Raw genomic sequence first — 18,895 nt, 5'->3', positions numbered from 1 at the left:
AAGTGCCTTGACAGAAGTAAATGTCATATTTTTACATATATTTACTGTGTCATTTAATAATGGCTTAGCTCAACCAGCTTTAGATTTTAAATCAGAGCTGGATTTAGTCAGTCAGGTTGAAGTGTAATTTACAGGAATGTTCAGAATCAGCTGTGGTTTCAATTCACATTTGTTAAAAGGTTAATGTAAGATGTTTTAATTTACCTTCAAATCACTAACAAATTTTTATATGTGTGATAGTAACTTCTTGTGGCTTCATTTACAGAAACATTATGGAATGTTCACTTATTGCCTCCAGGAAATTATGGTTTAGATTAAATGAAGTTTTAGCAAACAAATAATCCTTTGCATTATCAGTGAGTGGATTTTCTGTGGATTTGAGTTTGCAAATAATATTTATTAACTAGTCTCAGAGAGTATTGTTTAGAAAGTGAAGTAATTTTGTCAATAGAGACTATCAATTCATATGCAATTAACGCTCTTCATTTATTTTAATTGCTTAGCAGTTAATACTTCTAATCCTATTTTCCCACCTGTTAAGATAAGCTATTCAACCCCATGCTTTTCTTGTTATTTACCACATTCTCATGCACTGTAAACAAGCTTAGGCTGATTTCCATATGAAGATAAATTCAGGAATTTTTAAAAATTCCTAGAGGTAAATCGATTCCAACTAAAACTGCAAAAAGGAGGAAGAGACAGGAGAGCAAACACTGCAGTGATGACACTGCTCAAGAAGAGAGAAAAGCTTCCAGCTGAGCAGGAGCAGGGGAAGAGCTGTGCTGTGTTCTCTGTGGTACAGTGGTTGTGCTAATGACATAGAATTTGTGGATGAAAAGCTGCGAATGTACTGCGGGGTGACTTAGCAACACATTTCCTGTTTGTGGCTAAGTTAAATACTGTGTTTTCTCTTCTGGTAGCATACAGAGTAATTACTTTTTTCTTTTTTTTTTTTTCTTTTTTTTTTTTTCCCCTTCAGTGCAGTTAGGACAAAGACTCCAACACTATTAACTTTCCTCTTCAGTTCTAGAAATGTTCTGGAGAACAGAACATTTCCCAGGGACTGAAAACTGAATCACTGCTCTGCTGATGTGTCAACTGCACTTTTCAAGCAGAAGACTGTGCCTTGTCTGGCAAATGGAAATTCTACCACTGAATTATGAATTCTCATACATCCAGAATAGTTTTCCTTTTCGGATGTACTTGGAATGAGTGCCTTCTGCAGCCCTGCATGATTGAACTTTTGGTCTGTTTAGAGGGAGAGCGTTAAGAGCTGTAAGGTCTCATATTGCTGGGTTAGCCAGCTGTGGCAGCACATTTCTCTCCCTCTCAGGATTTTTCATAGAGGTGCACAGAGAGAAATGAAAGAGAAAACAATTTCCATTTCTGCTCCTTGTTTTTTCCTATGTGGAATGTGTTTGGAGAATTGTTTCCCTGGGGTGTTGCTTGGTTGGATTCTGGTGAGGATTGTTTGAGCCTGGTGGCAAATCCAATCCAATCCAATCCAACCCAACACAATCCAATCCAACCCACCTGGGGCTGGGCTCTCAGAGAGGGTCACGAGTTGTGTTAGAGTCAGAGAAAGTAGGATGTAGTTTTAGTATCCTCCTTTTATATAGTATATTGATGTATTTTAGCATAGTTATAATAAAGAAATCATTCAGCCTTCTGAATTGAGTCAGACATCAGCATTTCTTCCCATTGGGCTCCCCTGCATTTACAATAGCCAGCCGTCCTCAAAGGCCGCTTTCATCAGTTGAGACAGAAAATGCTGCACGTTTTGGGGATGCTCAGAATGCCTCGTGCTTATCAGTGTCTGACCATTTTGCTGGCAGGTAATTGTGTGATCTCTGTGAGCTGCAGTGCTTGTGTGGCTGAATGGGACTGAGATTACACAGAAGGAGAAATGTCAGCACCTACAGAGCAGAAGCTTTTTGGAGTTACGTGTTTGCAGTGTTGTGAAATGATATTTGGAATAAATAGTTCTGAAATCCATTCGCTTCAGAGACGAAGCCAAGTTAAGAACAGTTTGTACAACTACTCGTTTCCACCCTCAGGCCACTCTGTTGCTCTCGGAGTTGAGCCAAAATACTGCATTGCAGTGCCTGCCAAAGTGAGGTTTGTCTGCCTGCCTTAGGCAGAGTTGTGGTTTTCCAGAGAGTTTTTTGTTTGTTTTGTTTTGGTGTTGAGGGGCTTTTCCCTGTAAACGTTTCCTGATTGGGATAGCTACGTTATTTCTCTTCACTCCTTTTGTTTGGAACTACCTGCAGTTTATATGGTCATAAAGTTCCTTAGTTCATACATGGAATATTTGCTTCTCAGTCCTGGAAACTGGAGTGGGGTAGGGGAAAAACACTAAAATGCAGCAGTATGACTAAAAACATTTTCAAAAACAAAACAAGAGGCTTCAACTTCTGCTGAGGAGGCTGTGAAGTGGATCTAATGACACTTGATCTATGGCAAGCTTTTCAAAAACAGGTCTCCAGCAAATCCTGGAGCAATGTTTTGTACAACACAGACAATTTTAAGCCACAGCTGAAATCTCCAAACGGAGACTTGCAAAGCATTTGTAAATCAGAGTTAAAAAAATGAAATAACTCTGTTAAGCAAGCAGCTGTCTGTCCCAGGAGAGCAGGCAAACGCAGGAAGGGGAACTAAGAGCAGCTGGGGGTTGGCTTTTCAGCACATGATGCAGCTGCAGCCTGATGCTTGCACATCTTTTCTCCATCACTCAGACAGGGGTACATTCATTAAAACAGATTTGAGCATTTAACTAACCATTGTTAAACTGGTTCTGTAGAATGATATCCTGTAAACTATAAATGGATGTAGTTGGAAATAACATTACATTGCCTGACATTGCAAATAAGTGTTTAAGTTAATGATTACTTGATTAATTTAATAATTTCAACTTAGGCATAAGATGATATCATAAACTATGTCCAAATAATTATTGTTAAAATCATCAGAATGAAAAAAAGATTTATAGAGGAAGAGATGAATCTCAAATGAAATTTTAGAACAGAGCATCTAGACAGAGCTGGTCTATTTTATAACCTCCTAACTTCTGCTGCCAATATTGTACTTTGATTTCAAGACACGTGCCAGTTTTGAGCTGTCATTTATTTGAAAGGTGGTATTGTCAGATTTCATCAGCAGGTTTGCATTGCTGGATTTACTTTATGATAAGTATTTCCTCCAGTACTCAGGTGAGCCTAAGAGAGTCGCAAGCAGACAGCCCCCTGAATCTCAGGCTTTGCATCTCTGTGTATGTATTAGACAGAGATCAGAAATTCACTATTCTGTCTTGTTTGCCTTTTGGGACTCTCTCCTAGAGGGCAATAAATGGATAAATTTATATCTGAATGTGAACTCCAAAGGATTGCCCTTGTCACACCAAAACAACAGATCATGACGTTGTCCATAACTGCTTTCTCAACATAATTTAGCAGGTATCAATTCAGGTATACTAACGCAAAATGTGTATTTTTATTTAAAAAACTGAGCTGAATTCATGTCAACATGATGCCTTTAATCACCAGATGTGTGACCCATGATTTTCCTCTGTCCTTGCTCACACAGAGCATCCTGAGAGTCCTTCAGTTTACACAGCGAGGCTCAGCCGAAGGGATTCTGGAATCCACAGAAATGTTTAAGCAATTTTCCATTGTTGCAAGCCGTGGGTAGATGAGTCCGAGATCGCTGAGCTGGAGAAGAGAGAAGCAGCACTGGGGTGCTCTCAGCAGCCTGCCAGAATCACCGGGAACCTTCACCAAAGACAATTTACAACAGCACGTAGTGACAGAACATGGGGGAGTGGGTTCAAGCTGGAAGAGTGAAGGTTTCTGTGAAAAATACCAATCACTTGGTTTTTAAAATTTTAAAAGTTTAATAATAATAAAATGGTTATAAAAATAATCATACAATTAGAGTAGTAAAGTTTAGAGTTAGGACAATTACAAGACAATAAAAAGTAAAGAATTATGGACGTCCGGATGCTTTTGGACACTAAGTCATGAAAAGCATAACTTGTGAACAAAGGAATAACCTTAAAAGCAATAGCCTGTTGCATGTTCATATATCCTTTATGGTTATGCATACATTTTATTTAAAACAAGAACTCTGTCTGTTGTATGTCAACTGTTTCCTTTAATCTCCAAGGTGACTTTGAGTCTGAGCAAGGCCTGAAGAAATTAGCTTCTTCTGATAAGAAAACCATAAATTCCTTTTCTCTGGAAGATTTAGGTGTTCTTCGAAGCAAGTATCTCATTCCTTAAAAAAAACAAAAACAAAAACAAAAAAATAACTCCCCCCACATACACAGTTAAAATTAACATTATTTTAAAACCTAAAACTACATATAACACACTACTTAATAGAATTAATACAGCATAACTTTCTAACATTACACATATTATACTCATTGTAACATTTGCGAAAAGCCAATCATAAAATACGCATTTTTCCACAGTTTCCAGTCGGCATGAGGTAGAAATCCTCGCCTGTGAGGATGGGGCGAGGGGCGCATCCCTGGGCGTGCCCGAGGCGAGGAGAGCCGGGGACTGCAGATACCTGGGCGGGCGGCAGGAGCGGGGGATGCTCTCCACAGTGTCATGGTCCCACGGCCCCACGGCCCCACAGCCCCACAGCCCCACGGCCCCACGGCCCCACGGTCCCACAGCCCCACAGTCCCACAGCCCCACGGCCCCACGGCCCCACGGCCCCACAGCCCCACGGCCCCATAGCCCCACGGCCCCACGGCCCCACGGCCCCACGGCCCCACGGTCCCACAGCCCCACGGCCCCACAGCCCCACAGCCCCACAGTCCCGCGGTCCCACGGCCCCACAGTCCCACGGCCCCACGGCCCCACAGTCCCACGGCCCCACAGCCCCACGGCCCCACAGCCCCACGGCCCCACGGCCCCACAGCCCCGCAGTCCCACGGCCCCACGGCCCCACAGTCCCACGGCCCCACGGCCCCACAGCCCCGGGCCCGCGCTCCGGGCCCCCTCAGGGCTCCGCCATTTGCTGCGGGCGCAGGCGCGCAGGGCGCAGGCGCGCGCGGGGCGCTCAGGCGCGGTGGCCCGGGCGGGCCGTGCGCATGCGCGGCGGGGCAGCGGAGCCGCCCCGGGCGGAGCGGCAGCGGGAGCGCCGAGGGGGGGGCGGCCCATGGGGCCGTGAGCGATCGGTTCGGCCCGGCCCGGCTCGGTTCGGCCCGGCTCGGCTCGGTTCCACCCGGCCCGGCCCGCGGACAGCCCCGCGGAGCCATGGACGGACACGCGGGTCCGGGCGCGGGCGGCGAGGAGGCGCTGAGCTCCGGCAGGATGAACGCCAAGCGCGGCGGGCGCGCCGCGGAAGAGGAGAGCCGGAACAAGCCCAAGCTGGTGAGCGGGGACGGGGGATCGGGCAGCAGGAGGAGGAGGAGGAGGGAGCGGGGATGCGCCGCTCCCAGCGGGGAGCGAGGGGCGAGGGAGCCGTGCCGGGCACTGAAGGCTCCGTGCGGGTTTGGGCGCTCCCGCACCGGCAGCGCCCACCAGGGCCGGGCCGCGCTGCCGTGCCCGGGGCCCGGGGGGTTCGCGGGGTTCCCCCGCTCGGGAGGCGACAGCGACAGGGACAGGGACAGCGACAGGGACAGCGACAGCGACAGAAGCAGCGCTGCCCCGCAACCTCTGCCCCGCTCCGCCACCCAGCCGGGGTGCGGCTGCCTCCGGCTGAACAATCCAGAACGCCGGGGATCAGGATGCCAACCACGTGCTTGCCAACCTCTCACTTCATCGGGAAATTATTTAAGAAACTGGGTGTTGCCTTATGGTTTTTAAAAAGTAAAGCGTCTTTAGGACTGCAGTTTGTTCGTTATGGCTAACCTCTTTGATTTTTTTATTACTGACAGACCTGATAAGTGGAAATACAGGCGGCAGCATCACTGGGTTGTATCACAGTTCATGAATGCTGCAGTAGCAAAACCAGCTAATGTGACAGTGTTTGCCATTGATTGTTTACATTTTTTAGTTGCACGTGTTGAATCTACCCAATTTAGCTCAGTTCTGGGTTGTATTTCCAAGAGCAACACTGTAGCAAACACTTAAAACTCTCTGTGTCTTCTCCTCGGAGAAATTACTAAAGTTGCAAACTTTATTTAACCTGTTGCAAGGGCTTTCCCCGATGCAGGTGAAACTGAGTTTTGAAGTTTTCCCACCATGTGTTCCTTTTAGCAAGTATAGAGCTTTCAGATAATTAGCCTGACAACCGCAGTTTGGGTTCTTGTTGTTTGTTTGGGATTTTCTCTTGTTTTGTTTGTTTTCTTTGTGCTGAGCATGAAGTTATCGTCTGGGGAAGTTGGTGAATATATAACATTGAGGCATAGAAAAGTTACTGAAAGTTATCCTTGTTTCAGAGGATGAGTTGCATGAATGACTTGAACTGTGCTTGCATTAAAAGTGGCAAAGTATATCTTGGCAAAAGATAAGCAGATGTGGTGTCTTGTTTTGTTTCATGGTGTTATTGAAAACAAACTCATGTTTCCTTGCATAGGATAAACTTTGTATAAACAATACCTTTGGGGGTGTTTATAGTACCTCTACTATTTCCTGCTGAAGTACTGAAGAAGGCTGCCTGGAGATTCCTGCAGGGAACTGATTCAAAAATCACTCAGGGAAGTGCTTCTGTTGGAAGCTGTGAACATAAATTTGAATTTTGCTGTAGCAGAAGAGAACTCTGTTCTGATAGAAACACATAATTTGAAAAATCAAAGTGAAATGAGCTCAAAATTGGATTGAACAGAATGACTATTTCCACTGCATGATCTATTCAGTTATTCTAGAATCACTAGAATAAACTTTCATTGTTCCATTGAGTGGGAAAAAAGAACATTATGTTAATATTTGATTTCATTCACAGCAGTATGCTTTTGTTTCTTGAGGGGGTGGATGATTGCAGTCCAGCAGCACCCTGGATCAGAGCAGGGATATGTTGCTCAAATCAGAGCCTTCAGAAAGATAGTTTTGCTCTGTGGGGTAAGTGAATGGCCTTAGATGCTATAATTGAGTGAGTGGGTTGAATAGGAAAGCAGATTATTTTCACTCTGGACATGATGTGCACAAGTGGTGTATAAACCTGACATGAACTGAGATTTGCTTTGAAGGAGTAAAAAGGGTGGGATTCAGGTGTGCTTTCATTTGAGGTGACAGGACAGCCAGATTTATCAATTCCTACCACGGGTTTGTAAGGGAAGAACAAGCCTGTAGTCGGGGAAAAGCTTCATACAGGAGAGCAATCCTGTGACATTTTGCTGCCTTTAATTTGAGTGAGGAATTGCTTCTGGGGCTGACAATGTCTTCAGGCACTGGGAGAGCACTCTCACCTGCACCTCATCGCTGCTCTCTTCTGTGCAAGATAAAGGTGTGTTCGGGACCTGTGGCAGAGGAGCCACACTGTTTGTGCTGTGCTGAGTTGTCACTGAGCTCATGTACCAAGTTCCTCACAGCTGGGTGTGGAGATTTCCTTGGTTCATCTTTGTAACTTATAATTCATCGAGTTTCATTGGAGTTACAGAGATGAATCAACCTGCACTCCCTGTCATGCCTTGGGTGTAATTCAAGGAGCTCAGTGTGCTGGCAGGAGTGTGCCTCCTCCCAGAAATTATTTCACACATCAGGGGAGTGCTGAGCAAGGCCTTGCTGGGAGAGGGTGTGCAGCTACACACAGAGGAGAAAGTATTTTTGGTTCCTGGCACAGGAGCTGAAATTAGACAAATCCTTGGGAAGAAGTCCAGAGGAATGATTTTTATATGATAAAAATGGCTCTAGGTGACAGAGGGCTAGGAACTGAAGTCATTATCCTGAGGGAAGGGAAACTAGAATAGAAAGGTGGAAGGTTTTGATTTCCCTGTTCTCTTCATCTGAAACTAAAAGGTGTGCAGTGCTGCTTGGCCTGCAGAAGTGTAATGGTTTGTCTGGGGGGGTTTAAGGGCTGCAGCCTGATCAGTGGCACTTTTTCTTGATGGACAGGAAGCAGGGCTGGGCTGTTGAGAGAGAATCTGTGCTGGGAAGGAAAACAATGCTTTAAAGTATTTCTCTGAAAGACAATTGACTATATACACACACAAATAATTAAAGGTGAGCTGGATCAGAACTACTAATTCATTTATTTTCTGCTTTAGGTAGTTGGGAGAGGTGTTCAGGTTTCGTACAGTTTCTGAGCTGTACAGTGGGAATTTAGTTCCAGTTTTTATAGTAGTAGTGTGTAAACTGGAGTATTTTACTGAAGTTTGATATCAATGTTAAGAGCACCTGGACTCAACTGCAGCTGAGGAGCTCCAGCTTGGTGTTTTAGGGCTTTTTTTCCTCTTTTTTTTTTCTGGCTTAAGGACTAGATGTCGGAATAAGTGACTGGTATTTTTGTCGTCACTTTTGTTTCCAGTGAAATGGGCAGAAAAAAATCTAGATTGTTTTGGCAAACAATCATCTGATCTCACATCAGCCCTGAGAATAGGCTGGCAGGAGGTGGCAGAGAGCAGTTCCATGGGTTTGGCAACATGCTAATTTGCTTATTTTAAAGCATGCCTGTTCTGCTAGGGCAAACAGACTAAATTGAGGTTGTCAGGGAGATTGCTGGGATTCCTCTGTTGGTTAATGCTTTACTCAGATGTTCTTTGCTCTCCTCCACGCTTCAGTCACATGGGAAATAGATAATTCTGTCAGGGACCTGGGAAAGGGGAAGTGCTTGAGAGTGCCAGCTCTGGTGTGACGGAGCTGGCGTAGCTTCCCAAGGCTGAGCATCATTTTGGTTGAGAAGTTGAAGTCAGACTTTTTGACAGAAGTTCATGGCAGAAGAAAGGAAGACAGAGGTCATAAAAAGGAGCTGGAGAGGAGACGAAAAAGGGGAAGATGATTGAAAGGATTTTTTGGTCAGAGACACTGAAATCGCTGTTCTGGGAGGTTTTCAAGTTCTGAACCTGGATAGAGCCTTTAGAATGCTGATGTGAAGTTGGTGGGTGACCCTGTTTTTTGGGCAGGAGTTTGGGCTGCCCTGAGAAAAGAATGAGATCCTTTCAAAACCTGTGGTTCTGTGAGTCAGTGCTTGAAGAGAGGTGCTGTAACAGGATTTGGGGTGCTCTGGGAGTGTTAGAGCACTGCCTAACTAGAAATGAACGTGGCCAGTAGTTTTTGGTGGTGGTTTTAATTCCAGTTAATATCTCCTGTCACTTTAGGATTAGCAGAAGCACGTGGTAGTGAGGGCCATGCTAACACACGCTGCTTTACCCCCAGGTTCCCTCCAGGTCTGTGTGGGAGCTGTTCAGTGCAGGATTCTGCACTTCCTACAAACCACATTTCTGAAAGGGGCTGCCTTCTGAGTGTGATGTGGCCTTTGAAATCAGATTAGGAGAAAGATGTTGTGTAACTTGCAAAACAAATTATTAGGGGAAGAGAGAGCTCCTTTAATTGGAGAGCTAGTGAATTTGGTGATTCACCCAAGGAGCATCTCATATTTTGTTTTAAAAGCAGAAATTGTTTGTGCTTAACACTGAAGTCTTATAAACCTCGTGTGCTTTGAGAAAACCTAGGAACTCAACATTCTGACTAATGTGCCATAACCTGGCATCAAACACCAGGATAAATGTTTTTATGAAGTCACTTTAAAACAAAACTAAGCTTAGTGTGCTTGGGAGAGACTTCCCAGCTATGTTGCACCACCCATATCAGTGCAGCAGTGGAGTGATTGAAATTGTGCCTATCAATCCCTGTCAGACAGACTGTGTGCTGCAGGACCCACCAAAAAAACCAAAAAAAGCAGTGGTGTTCTTGGATGACTCCTTTAGATATCTGTGTACTGCATACGTGAACTATGAGTCAGGATGAGCAGAGATTTTTGGCAATCAAATCAAATGGCTTACATTTGAAATCATAGTGTCTCTGAGTGAAATTTGTGCATGCCTGCAGAGAGTTCCTGTTTCAGGTGTCTGCTTGAGGAAGGAGTGCACCAAAATGCTTGTGTTCTAAAAGAATCTTGGCATTACTAGATCAAAATCAGGATATTCCAGCAAGTGAAGTTGTCCTGGGGTGACTTTATGATGCTCATATCCCCGTTCATCTGGTTAACCCAGAAATAAGTTTTGCACCTTTGAGACTGGTCCTGAGAGTGAAGAGGGGGGAAGAAGCAGCACACAGTTTTTCTCTCAAATTTGTCCTAAAACAGGACAGAAGTTATCAAGGGTGCAACCATTACTGAAGAGTAAAATTAATGTCTTATGGAACTTCAGTTGCACTGCTGCTGACATGGGAAGGTAGGGCAGGCTTGGTGCTGATGTTCAGGCAAATGCTGGAGCTTTTAATGGGAATTGCTGTTGACACTGTGTGAGGTGATAGAGACAGTGATAAGCCTATCTGTGGTAATTAAACTTCCTGAACAACTCCTTGTGAGACAAAACTGTCGAGCACTTCTGTACACTACAGGAAGCTTTGCAAACAGGGCAGATTCCACCCAGGCCGAGCAAAAGGCAGCTGTGAGAGCTGGCAGTGTGCACAGCAGATGGAAGTGTTGCTTTCTGAGACTTCAGGCAGCGTGGTGCTGAATGTTCAGGTGTTCAAGGGTGAACTTGGGTCCTGGTGTCACAGGTAGCTGGAAAGTTTGCCAGTGGTGCTGGGACTGCTGCTGACCCAGCAGAGGGAAAAGATCTGCCTCTCCCCTTGCACTGGGCTACAAGATGACTGTGGCAGGCACACTCTTCTCTCTCTCAGGATTCTTCATAGAGCAGCACAGAGGAAAGAAAGAGAAAACAATTTCTATTTCTGCTCCTTGTTTTTCCCATGTGGAATGTGTTTGGAGAATTGTTTCCCTGGGGTGTTGCTTGGTTGGATTCTGGTGAGGATTGTTGGAGCCTGGTGGCCAATCCAACCCACCTGGGGCTGGGCTCTCAGAGAGGGTCACGAGTTGGGAGTGAGATATGGTAGTGAGAAAAGTAGCTATGTAGTTTTAGTATCTCCTTTAAATAGTATATTAATGTATTATAGTATAGTTATACTAAAGAAATCATTCAGCCTTCTGAACTGGAGTCACACATCAGCATTTCTTCCCACCAGGTTCACCTACATTTACAATAGATGACTTTGTTTTCTGCATCACTTGAAGTTCTCTAGAGGTAAACAGTAAATCAGGAATGGCTAATAACATCCCTCTCATTCTTTCATCCTTGTCCAAATTCAGAGTACAACAAGCAGTGTCAGTTGCTGCTGGAGCAACTTAATTTCAGTTTGTTCTTCATCAGTTTGTTGAACATTGAAGCACAAGAAGTTAGGAAATTACTCAAATGATAAAGTTGATAAAGTTCCAGGTAGATGAAGGTAACTTGCCTTAAACTTGCATGTTGATTTTGTATCAAACTGCTCTAAAAATCTTAAGAATGAAATGGTTTTTGCTGCAGCATTGGAGGAGTGAGCACCCCAAGGATTCCCACTTGCACCTGTAACTTCCTACCAGGTAGATAGGTGGGATGCTTGTGACAAAAGTAGCACTAACACAGCCTGCAAGGCAAATATGTTCTTGTTTCAGGTATATGCTTGAGGAAGAAATCCACCAAAATGCTTGTGTTCTAGAAGTTTTGGTATTATTAGCTGAAAGTCAGGACATTACAGCAAGTGAAGTTGTCCTGGGGTGACTTAATGATGCTTGTATCCCCATCCATCTTTTTAAGCCAAAAATAAGTTTTGCACCTTTAAGACTTGTCCTGAGAGTGAAGAGGGGGGAAGAAGCAGCACACAGTTTTTCTCCCAAATTGGCCCTAAAACAGAAGTTATCAAGGGTGCAACCATTACTGAAGAGTAAAATTAATGTCTTATTCTGTTGCACTGCTGCTGACATGGGAGGGTGGGGCAGGCTTGGTGCTGATGTTTAGGCAAATGCTGGAGCTTTTAATGGGAATTGCTATTGACAAATGTGTTATACCTGGTAACAATCATTTGTATGGGAGAAAGGGGTGCCAGGTAGAGAATTGGCTTTTTTAGGGAGCAGTGTGGACTCCAGCACTCTCCCCTGGTGCTCTGCTGAGAAACATTTTGTGTGGCAGTGGGACAAACAAGGTCATGAAATGAGCCTGTCAGAACCACTCCTGTACTATTTGCTCTTCTTTGATTATTTGCTAGAACCAATGAGACTGGAGTTGTGGCACGCTATAACTCCGCCTATTGTATAAATTTTTCTGAAGTCCATCCACCAGTTCCATGGAATTGTGTCTGCTTTTCTGCCCTCTGCTCCTGATCACTTTTAGCTGGGCACGGTGTGCTGGCAGCAGAGATCTGGGAAGGATCTGCTGTGGCAAGGAAATGATACTGTGATGTACATCATGATCAAATTCATGGACTTCTGATTTACAGAAATGGAGAAATACCTTGAAAATTAAATTCTGAAATCAGCCACACATGGGAATTTTATGGTTTGCTATAGCTCCTGAAGGTTTTTGGTTCAGCTGGGTGTGGTAATATTTGGCCTGAAGGCGTAGTGCATAGTGTAATGTCACTGCACCTTCTGTGTTGTGTAAGGCAGAAATGTTCTGAGGAGTTTCTAATGGATACAGGCTCCTCCCATGTAAACAGGAAACTCTGGAGAGTGAGGGAAGGGCAGTGTCGAGGTGGTGCTTGTGTTCCCTTCCTTTGAGTGATCCTCAGAGAAAATCCTTGGAGACAAGAGGGTATTGGAGAAAATGATGAATATGGTGAATGTCTGATGTGTCTGCTGCCTGCAAGTGTTCTTTGCATAGTGTTACTAGGAATATTTTCAATTTGTAGCAGTTTAAACTGGTTTCAAAGGTGGAAAATATTAAAAACAATGTCATTGGAAAAAGTACTGCCTTGTATTCCTTAGTGATTTTTGTGTAAATATATACATTAACACACTTACTGCTGCCCTACTTATTGTAGAAATATGAACTTTTCTTTTTATAACAAGACCCCATTAACATATTTAGTTTGTCCCTTTGACTCAGAATAAATACAGAAGACCTTGCTTGAGGATTGTGGAACTCTGAGCACTGCTACCTCGCAGTTTAGAACAAGTTTCTAAATGAAAAATTTAAAATACATGGGGAATAGTGCTGTAGAATCCCAGCCCCTGGTGCTGCAGCACAGTTGCTCTTCAGCCAGGAGAGCAGCAGCTGTAATTTTAGGTTCCAAAGGCCAAGAGAATTGCAGGATTGGTGGGTGCAGGTTGGTTTGAGGGACACAGGCCTGGTTCTTTGTTCAGGAATTAGCTGGTCAAACATTAATGACTTTGTCCTGGCTGGAGTCACATAAACAAACTGCACCATACTACGTGTGCAGGCATAAAGGTGAGAAAAAATAACCTGTCACATTCCATGTCCCCATGGACACCTTTTTGTCACAAGTAGTTGGTTATATGTTCACAGGTGGCTCTGTATAAATTCAATCCCCTCTCAGGGATGGTGAACAAGACAAAATAAGTACTTGGTGAGGAAAAATGTTAGTTCTGCAGTTCATTACTCCTTCTTAAGATGGTAAGAGCTAATGATGGTTGTTTTAATGACCTTTAACGATGCCTGTGGTTTAGTGTTTTTAATGAGTGTAGCTTTGTCAGGAGCAAATTCAAAGCCAATGTGAGATTCATTAGATTCTAGCCCCTAATAACAGAATATAAGATGTAAATTCTTATGCAGTATAAAGTTTTCTGCTTTCTTGTCTGCATTTTGGTTCTTCATGTTCTTTCTCTTGCTGTGAATTATATTTGTCTATTAAATTTGAGTAACTTCTGAAGTACTTTGGTTTCATAATGGAGCTGTGCTGGATGTTTGCATTTGTAATTGTGTGAGTACATGAGTAGATGAGAACTTGACAGTTATTAAGAGTTGGAGTGGTTGTATGTCCCAGTTGCATTAGAACAGGGAAGAATTTCCATAAAGAAGAAAGACAACAGCACACCAGGCTGAGAATATGCACTGGTGGCACGTATGTTTGAATTTTTTGGCAGCCACATTCAGTGGGTAAATGAGAAACAAAAGATTTGAGCACAAAGGCTGGAACTCAAGGGGAGACCCCATCTTTGATGGCCAAGGTCCCCAGCTGTCACAGGAGCTCGGCTCGCTGCCATCCTTCATCCTGCCCCTCTTGGGCACACACAGTACCTTTGCTGTCTCGTTTTGTACATACCCAAGGAAATTTTACAGTAACAAATTCACAGCAGCAATTTTGTTTTCACCCTTCAGTTTATTGCAGCTTGGTGGAGATGTTCCCAAACCAGAAAGGTGAAGAGTGCAGCAAAAGGCTTTGGTAAAGTTTCTGCCTCTTAACCAGAAAGGCAATTTGCATTTTTAATATGCATTCATATTGGAACTTCAGACAAAGCTTGGGTGGATAGGACAGGCTTCCTAAATCCATTAAGGTTAGTTTATAGTGTTCCATGATTCAGACTAATTGCTGAATGCCTTTTGAGATAACCAGTAATCCCATCAGTTAACATTTGATATTTCAAAAGAATTGTTTTGTGAAAAACCTTTATAAAATTCATGTGAGTGTTCTGGGGTAGCCAAAGCACATTGAACACTTTAATATTAAGATAAACATTTTTTTTTGTTTTTGCTTATCTCCTTTAGCAGAAAACAAGATTCTCCATAATCTATGACAAGTTTCTCTAATTGTCCTGAATTCCAGTTTCTTCTTAATAGGGACTCTCACTTGTACTGAAGTCAAATGATACCATGGGAGTCCTCATTATTAAATACAGTGTAATTCCTCTCTGTTCACATGGAGCTTCATTTCCTACTTCCCCAAAGGACAAATAATCTTCTAAGGATGCTGCTATAAACAGGAAGGAATAGGGAAGAGAACAGGAAGACCTCGAGAGTGACACAGCAGCTGTACATTGTTCAACCCAGTATTCTTTGCCTGTTGAGGTACGTTATGGGCCACGCCTGTGGAAATTATCTAACCTTGAATTTCAGTTCTGTGAGGAAAAGCCAGAGTTCCCTGCTATGAAAGCAGCACTACTCATTTTCCCAAGTTTTAGTATCACATCATTTGTTACTAAGGGAGAAAACAAGTGGCTTTACCATCAACTTATTGTAATGCAGGGATCAAATACTGCTCTGATTAAGTACTTGCTCTTTACTAGTAGGTCTGCCTTGGAAGACAGACAACATTATTCTAAGAAGTTGTTGACATGATCCCTGTGACCGTGTTCCAAGTCTGCTGAGTACAGACAAATGAATGTTCTTCACAAGGAATTCCAGCTCCTTGGCTCACTGTGCCCCTTCTGCTGCCAGTTTGTTTGTGGGCTGTGTTTTGCTTGGTTGGATTTTCTTACTACTTACAAAACAACCCAAACAAAGCAGATACACATGTTCTCACGTTCTCAAAGTCTATCAAAGGCACTCTATTCCATCCTCAGGGAACTGCCCAGTATCCAATGAAGCTCCTGCAGCTTGCTGTGGGTGTTCTGCTTTATTTTTAAGTGTATCAGTCCTCTCCTAACAGATGCATTCTGCCAGTTTAACTTCTCAAATGGTTTAGTAGGAAAATCCAAATGGAGTCTGACACTTATTTCAGTGTTTACTGTACTCACAAGAGCAAAAGATGTTCTACACAACCACCAGCATGCAGTGAAAAATCTTACCAAATCTATCTCTGCATAGAACAGCAAGAGAGGTTTACAGAAGCTGAGCCTCTCCCTGTGCAGGGCTATTGGGCTGTCCTTGCATACACTGGCATAGAGGAAGCAAGTAATAAAATTTAAAAAATGTGTGTAAGTATTAGAGTGAAGAAATTTCTCAAAGAAGTTTCTGCTTTAATTTTTAAGATGATTTCAAACCAACTCTGTCAACTCAAGTTGCTCCTCTTGAGAGAAAATACTTAGGTTATGACAAAAGGTTAATTTCAGGTTCAAGGTGTGTGACTGTGGTTAAAAGGGTAAAAACTAAGATTGCAGTTGAGTCAGAGCAAAGGTGAATCTTATGACAGTGAAAAGGTGTCTCTTGAGGAGGTGAGGCGTAAAAGGAGGCTTGTTTCACTCCTCTTCACTGACCCACCTCAGAGCTGTGGAGCAGGTCCCCTGTGCCTGGATGAAAAGCTCATCACCTGCACCCAGGCGGGCCAGGAGCAGGGGCCAGAGGTGAGCAGCAATTCAGTGCACATCAAGTATTGCTACCAGAAAAACTACTTTGTGCTGCCCTTGGGATGGAAGCAAAGAGCTCAATCCCACTGCTTGTATCTCAGCATAAAATTGAGATAAAGTCTGCACTTACTATGTCAGGAATTGTTTTGACATAGTTTTCCCAGTTTAACTGTTCCAGAATATTTCAGAAGTACTTCACAATAATATTATACCAAAAAAGCAAAAGCCAAGTTCTCTAAAAACTCAAAGCTGAAGTCAACCACATTTTTGAAAAGCAGCAGAGATCCAGTGCCGAGTGTGGTTCTGCTAGGCACACTGTGCAGGAAAGCAGCTTGGCTCTTTCCAAAGTCTATAATTTGCAAAAGTTTTAGCAGCAAACAGTTGATAGTTTGAAGTGAGGAATGTAAAAGCTGCAGAGCATTCTGAGGAGAGGCTGTTTTTGTGTCATAGAAATCATTCTGTCTCTAATGAAAAGCATGCTGTGCCTCCACAAGGCGCTTTTTCAGGATGCTCAAAGCAACCCTGTCCTGCAGGATCCCCAGGGACCAGAGCAGGAGCCAGGTCCTGGCTGTAGCAAGGGCTGGGTGGGAGCTCTGTGGCTGTGAGCAGGGCTGTGAACCCTGCTGGACTGGCTGCTGTGGACACTTGATGGGAAGTGTTTGGATTTCAGCTCTGGAAAATGCCAGAACTTCCTTCACGTGCCTCTGCACTGGCAGGTGTTTCTGCAGTTGTCTGACCTGAGTGTCCTGCTGCCACCCTTGCCCTGTGTCTCACACCTGCAGTTTTATGGGCTTAGACTGACATGGAACAGCAGCTTTGGGAAAAAAGCTTATAGTTTTCTTGTGTTTTTTAAAGTTTACTTATCAATGAGCACCAAGAAACCATTGTCTGAAACAAACTTTTCAAAACAGTGATGGCAGTTTGAGCTTCAAATTATATATGTGTATATATATATATATATAAAAGTTCAGATGTCTTCCTCAACTCCTTTTGTACTTCAGTTACAAATCTGATGAAATTGACTGTTTGCCTACAGTGATTTTTTTTGTTTCAATTTCTGAATTAATTTGCTTTTTTTGCAAAACCTCAGCCCCTGGCATTTGTGAGGGAATTGTCTGATACGATCCCCATGCCTCTGGCATGTGTTTCCTCCCTTTCTGTTTGGGAGCAGTGCTGAGGCATCTCCCAGCAGGTGATTAAGGATTGGTGCCCTCTGCTGCTAATGATTTACCAGCCTGGGTGACCCTCGGGCTTTATTTAGCATGAGGAATTGTCTGACTTATTTCTGGAGCGTTGCTCATTTGTGGATGGTCATTCTCCTGGGGGAAAAGGTGGAGAAATAGGGCAGAGCTGGCAGCTTCCCTCTGGGACGTGGTGCCATCCTGCCCTGACTCAGGGATGCCAACAGTTCTCCATCTGCATTTGGGCAGCCCCATGCTTCCCTCCGTGCTCAGGCTCTAGGTTAAGCTTTAATTTAAAATGCTGAATAATGCACATTCAAGGAGTTTGTGAAGCAAGCAGCTGCAAGGCAAACAAAATTTTTTCCATATGGTGTCATATAGCCCAAATGTAAATGTACAACAATAGTAACAAAACCATTGGTATTGCTCAATTCAAGTGTTTTTGAGAAAGCAGATGGATTACAACAGTCATTTCAAGGTTTTTCTGAAAGCATGGTGAATGCTTCTTGAAGTGTGAAAAATATTATGCTAAAGCAAACATTAGTAATAAAATTAGTAAAAATATAATTCACAAAATGTCATGTATACTTCATCATGGCTAAAGATCTTGAAAGGCCTAAATGAGTGTGTAGTCCTGGTTTCTGCACATCAGCTTTTATAGCTTGGGTATCTTTTCACCATTTCCTAGGTGCCTTTTTAGATTTAATTGCAAAACTGAATATGTTAACAGATGGTTAAATTGTCTAATGGGAACATTATTCATTCTCTGAACTGAAGAACAGAGGTTGTAGGAGTGAGTTCTATTTTGTGACTAAGACCTCGATTCAAGATGCAGACAACTTTTTGTACATCAAAATTAACCAGTTTGGGGTTTGTCCCTTTAAACTCCCTGGGTTCAGGTGCTCATGTGGGAAGTTATTCCTTTCCTGCTTGTATACAAATGAAAAAGCTCTTGTCCTTGAGCGGAGTTTTACTGTGGCTTTTGCAGGTGTTGAAGTCGAGGTAAGTTTTAGAAAACATCAACATCAGCTCAGTTAATAAAACAAAAAAAAACCCAAACAAATAACAAAACAGACCCCATAAAACATGAAAGTTGAGAGAAGGCCAAGTTTCTGCTTATTGCCCCTAGAAAATGAGATTTGTGGGAGCTGCCCCCTGAGCTTGCAGCCTGGCTGCAGAAATGGGTGTTCCAGCACACCACGGCTTGCCTGGGCAGAGGAGTGAAAATTGCAGTTAAATTCAGAAGTTACACAGCTGATCATTGTTCATTCTGCATGTGGTGATCTGGGAGTTACTGCTGATTTGATTTTTGTGGTGAGAGTGAAATTCCTGAGCATAACAATTAAGAACATGGCAAAGTAATACTTAAATATAATCAACCTGTGTAAACACACCTCAGTGTACAGCTCATGGGCAGCTAAAGGGATTTGGAAGGTTTTATTAAAACACAAGTTAGAAAAAGGTATAAGAAACTAGACTTGCTGTGAGTTTTTGTATTAAAAGTTGATGCAATCACCTCAAGCAATTGAATTCCATGAATATGACATTGTTGCTACTGTAGCCTGCATTGTTTGCATGAGGAAGCAGTCATTTCTGCATCA

General features: G+C 43.3%; 1 protein-coding gene and 1 long non-coding RNA gene across 7 annotated transcripts in view; one reads left to right on the top strand and one right to left on the bottom strand.

The window, feature by feature from the left end:
• Positions 1-3,869: 3,869 nt before the first annotated feature.
• LOC140684145 (uncharacterized) lies at positions 3,870-4,681 on the bottom strand. The gene is made up of 2 exons (XR_012055917.1): positions 4,573-4,681; positions 3,870-4,272 (listed from the first exon to the last, which is right to left on the bottom strand). It is a non-coding gene; the product is annotated as an uncharacterized lncRNA (long non-coding RNA).
• Positions 4,682-5,091: 410 nt separating this feature from the next.
• The window catches only part of DIAPH2 (diaphanous related formin 2), a 170,455-nt gene continuing 156,651 nt past the window's right edge, over positions 5,092-18,895 (top strand). For 4 of the 6 annotated variants that reach the window (XR_012055916.1, XR_012055915.1, XM_072929020.1 and 1 more), the window contains exon 1: positions 5,111-5,384. Coding sequence is in view for 3 of the 6 variants with exons in the window: in XM_072929020.1 (XP_072785121.1) it covers positions 5,268-5,384 (117 nt within the window). In the remaining 3 variants the exon portion in view is untranslated. Of the gene's footprint in view, positions 5,385-18,895 lie in introns of all 6 variants that reach the window. The other 2 variants (XM_072929021.1, XM_072929022.1) reach the window with 2 other exon arrangements.

The sequence above is a fragment of the Taeniopygia guttata genome, chromosome 4A, assembly GCF_048771995.1.
Source record: "Taeniopygia guttata chromosome 4A, bTaeGut7.mat, whole genome shotgun sequence".
Taxonomy (NCBI): Eukaryota; Metazoa; Chordata; class Aves; order Passeriformes; family Estrildidae; genus Taeniopygia; species Taeniopygia guttata.
Note: the sequence above shows the minus strand (reverse complement) of the source record. Positions and strands in the feature narration are given on the sequence as shown.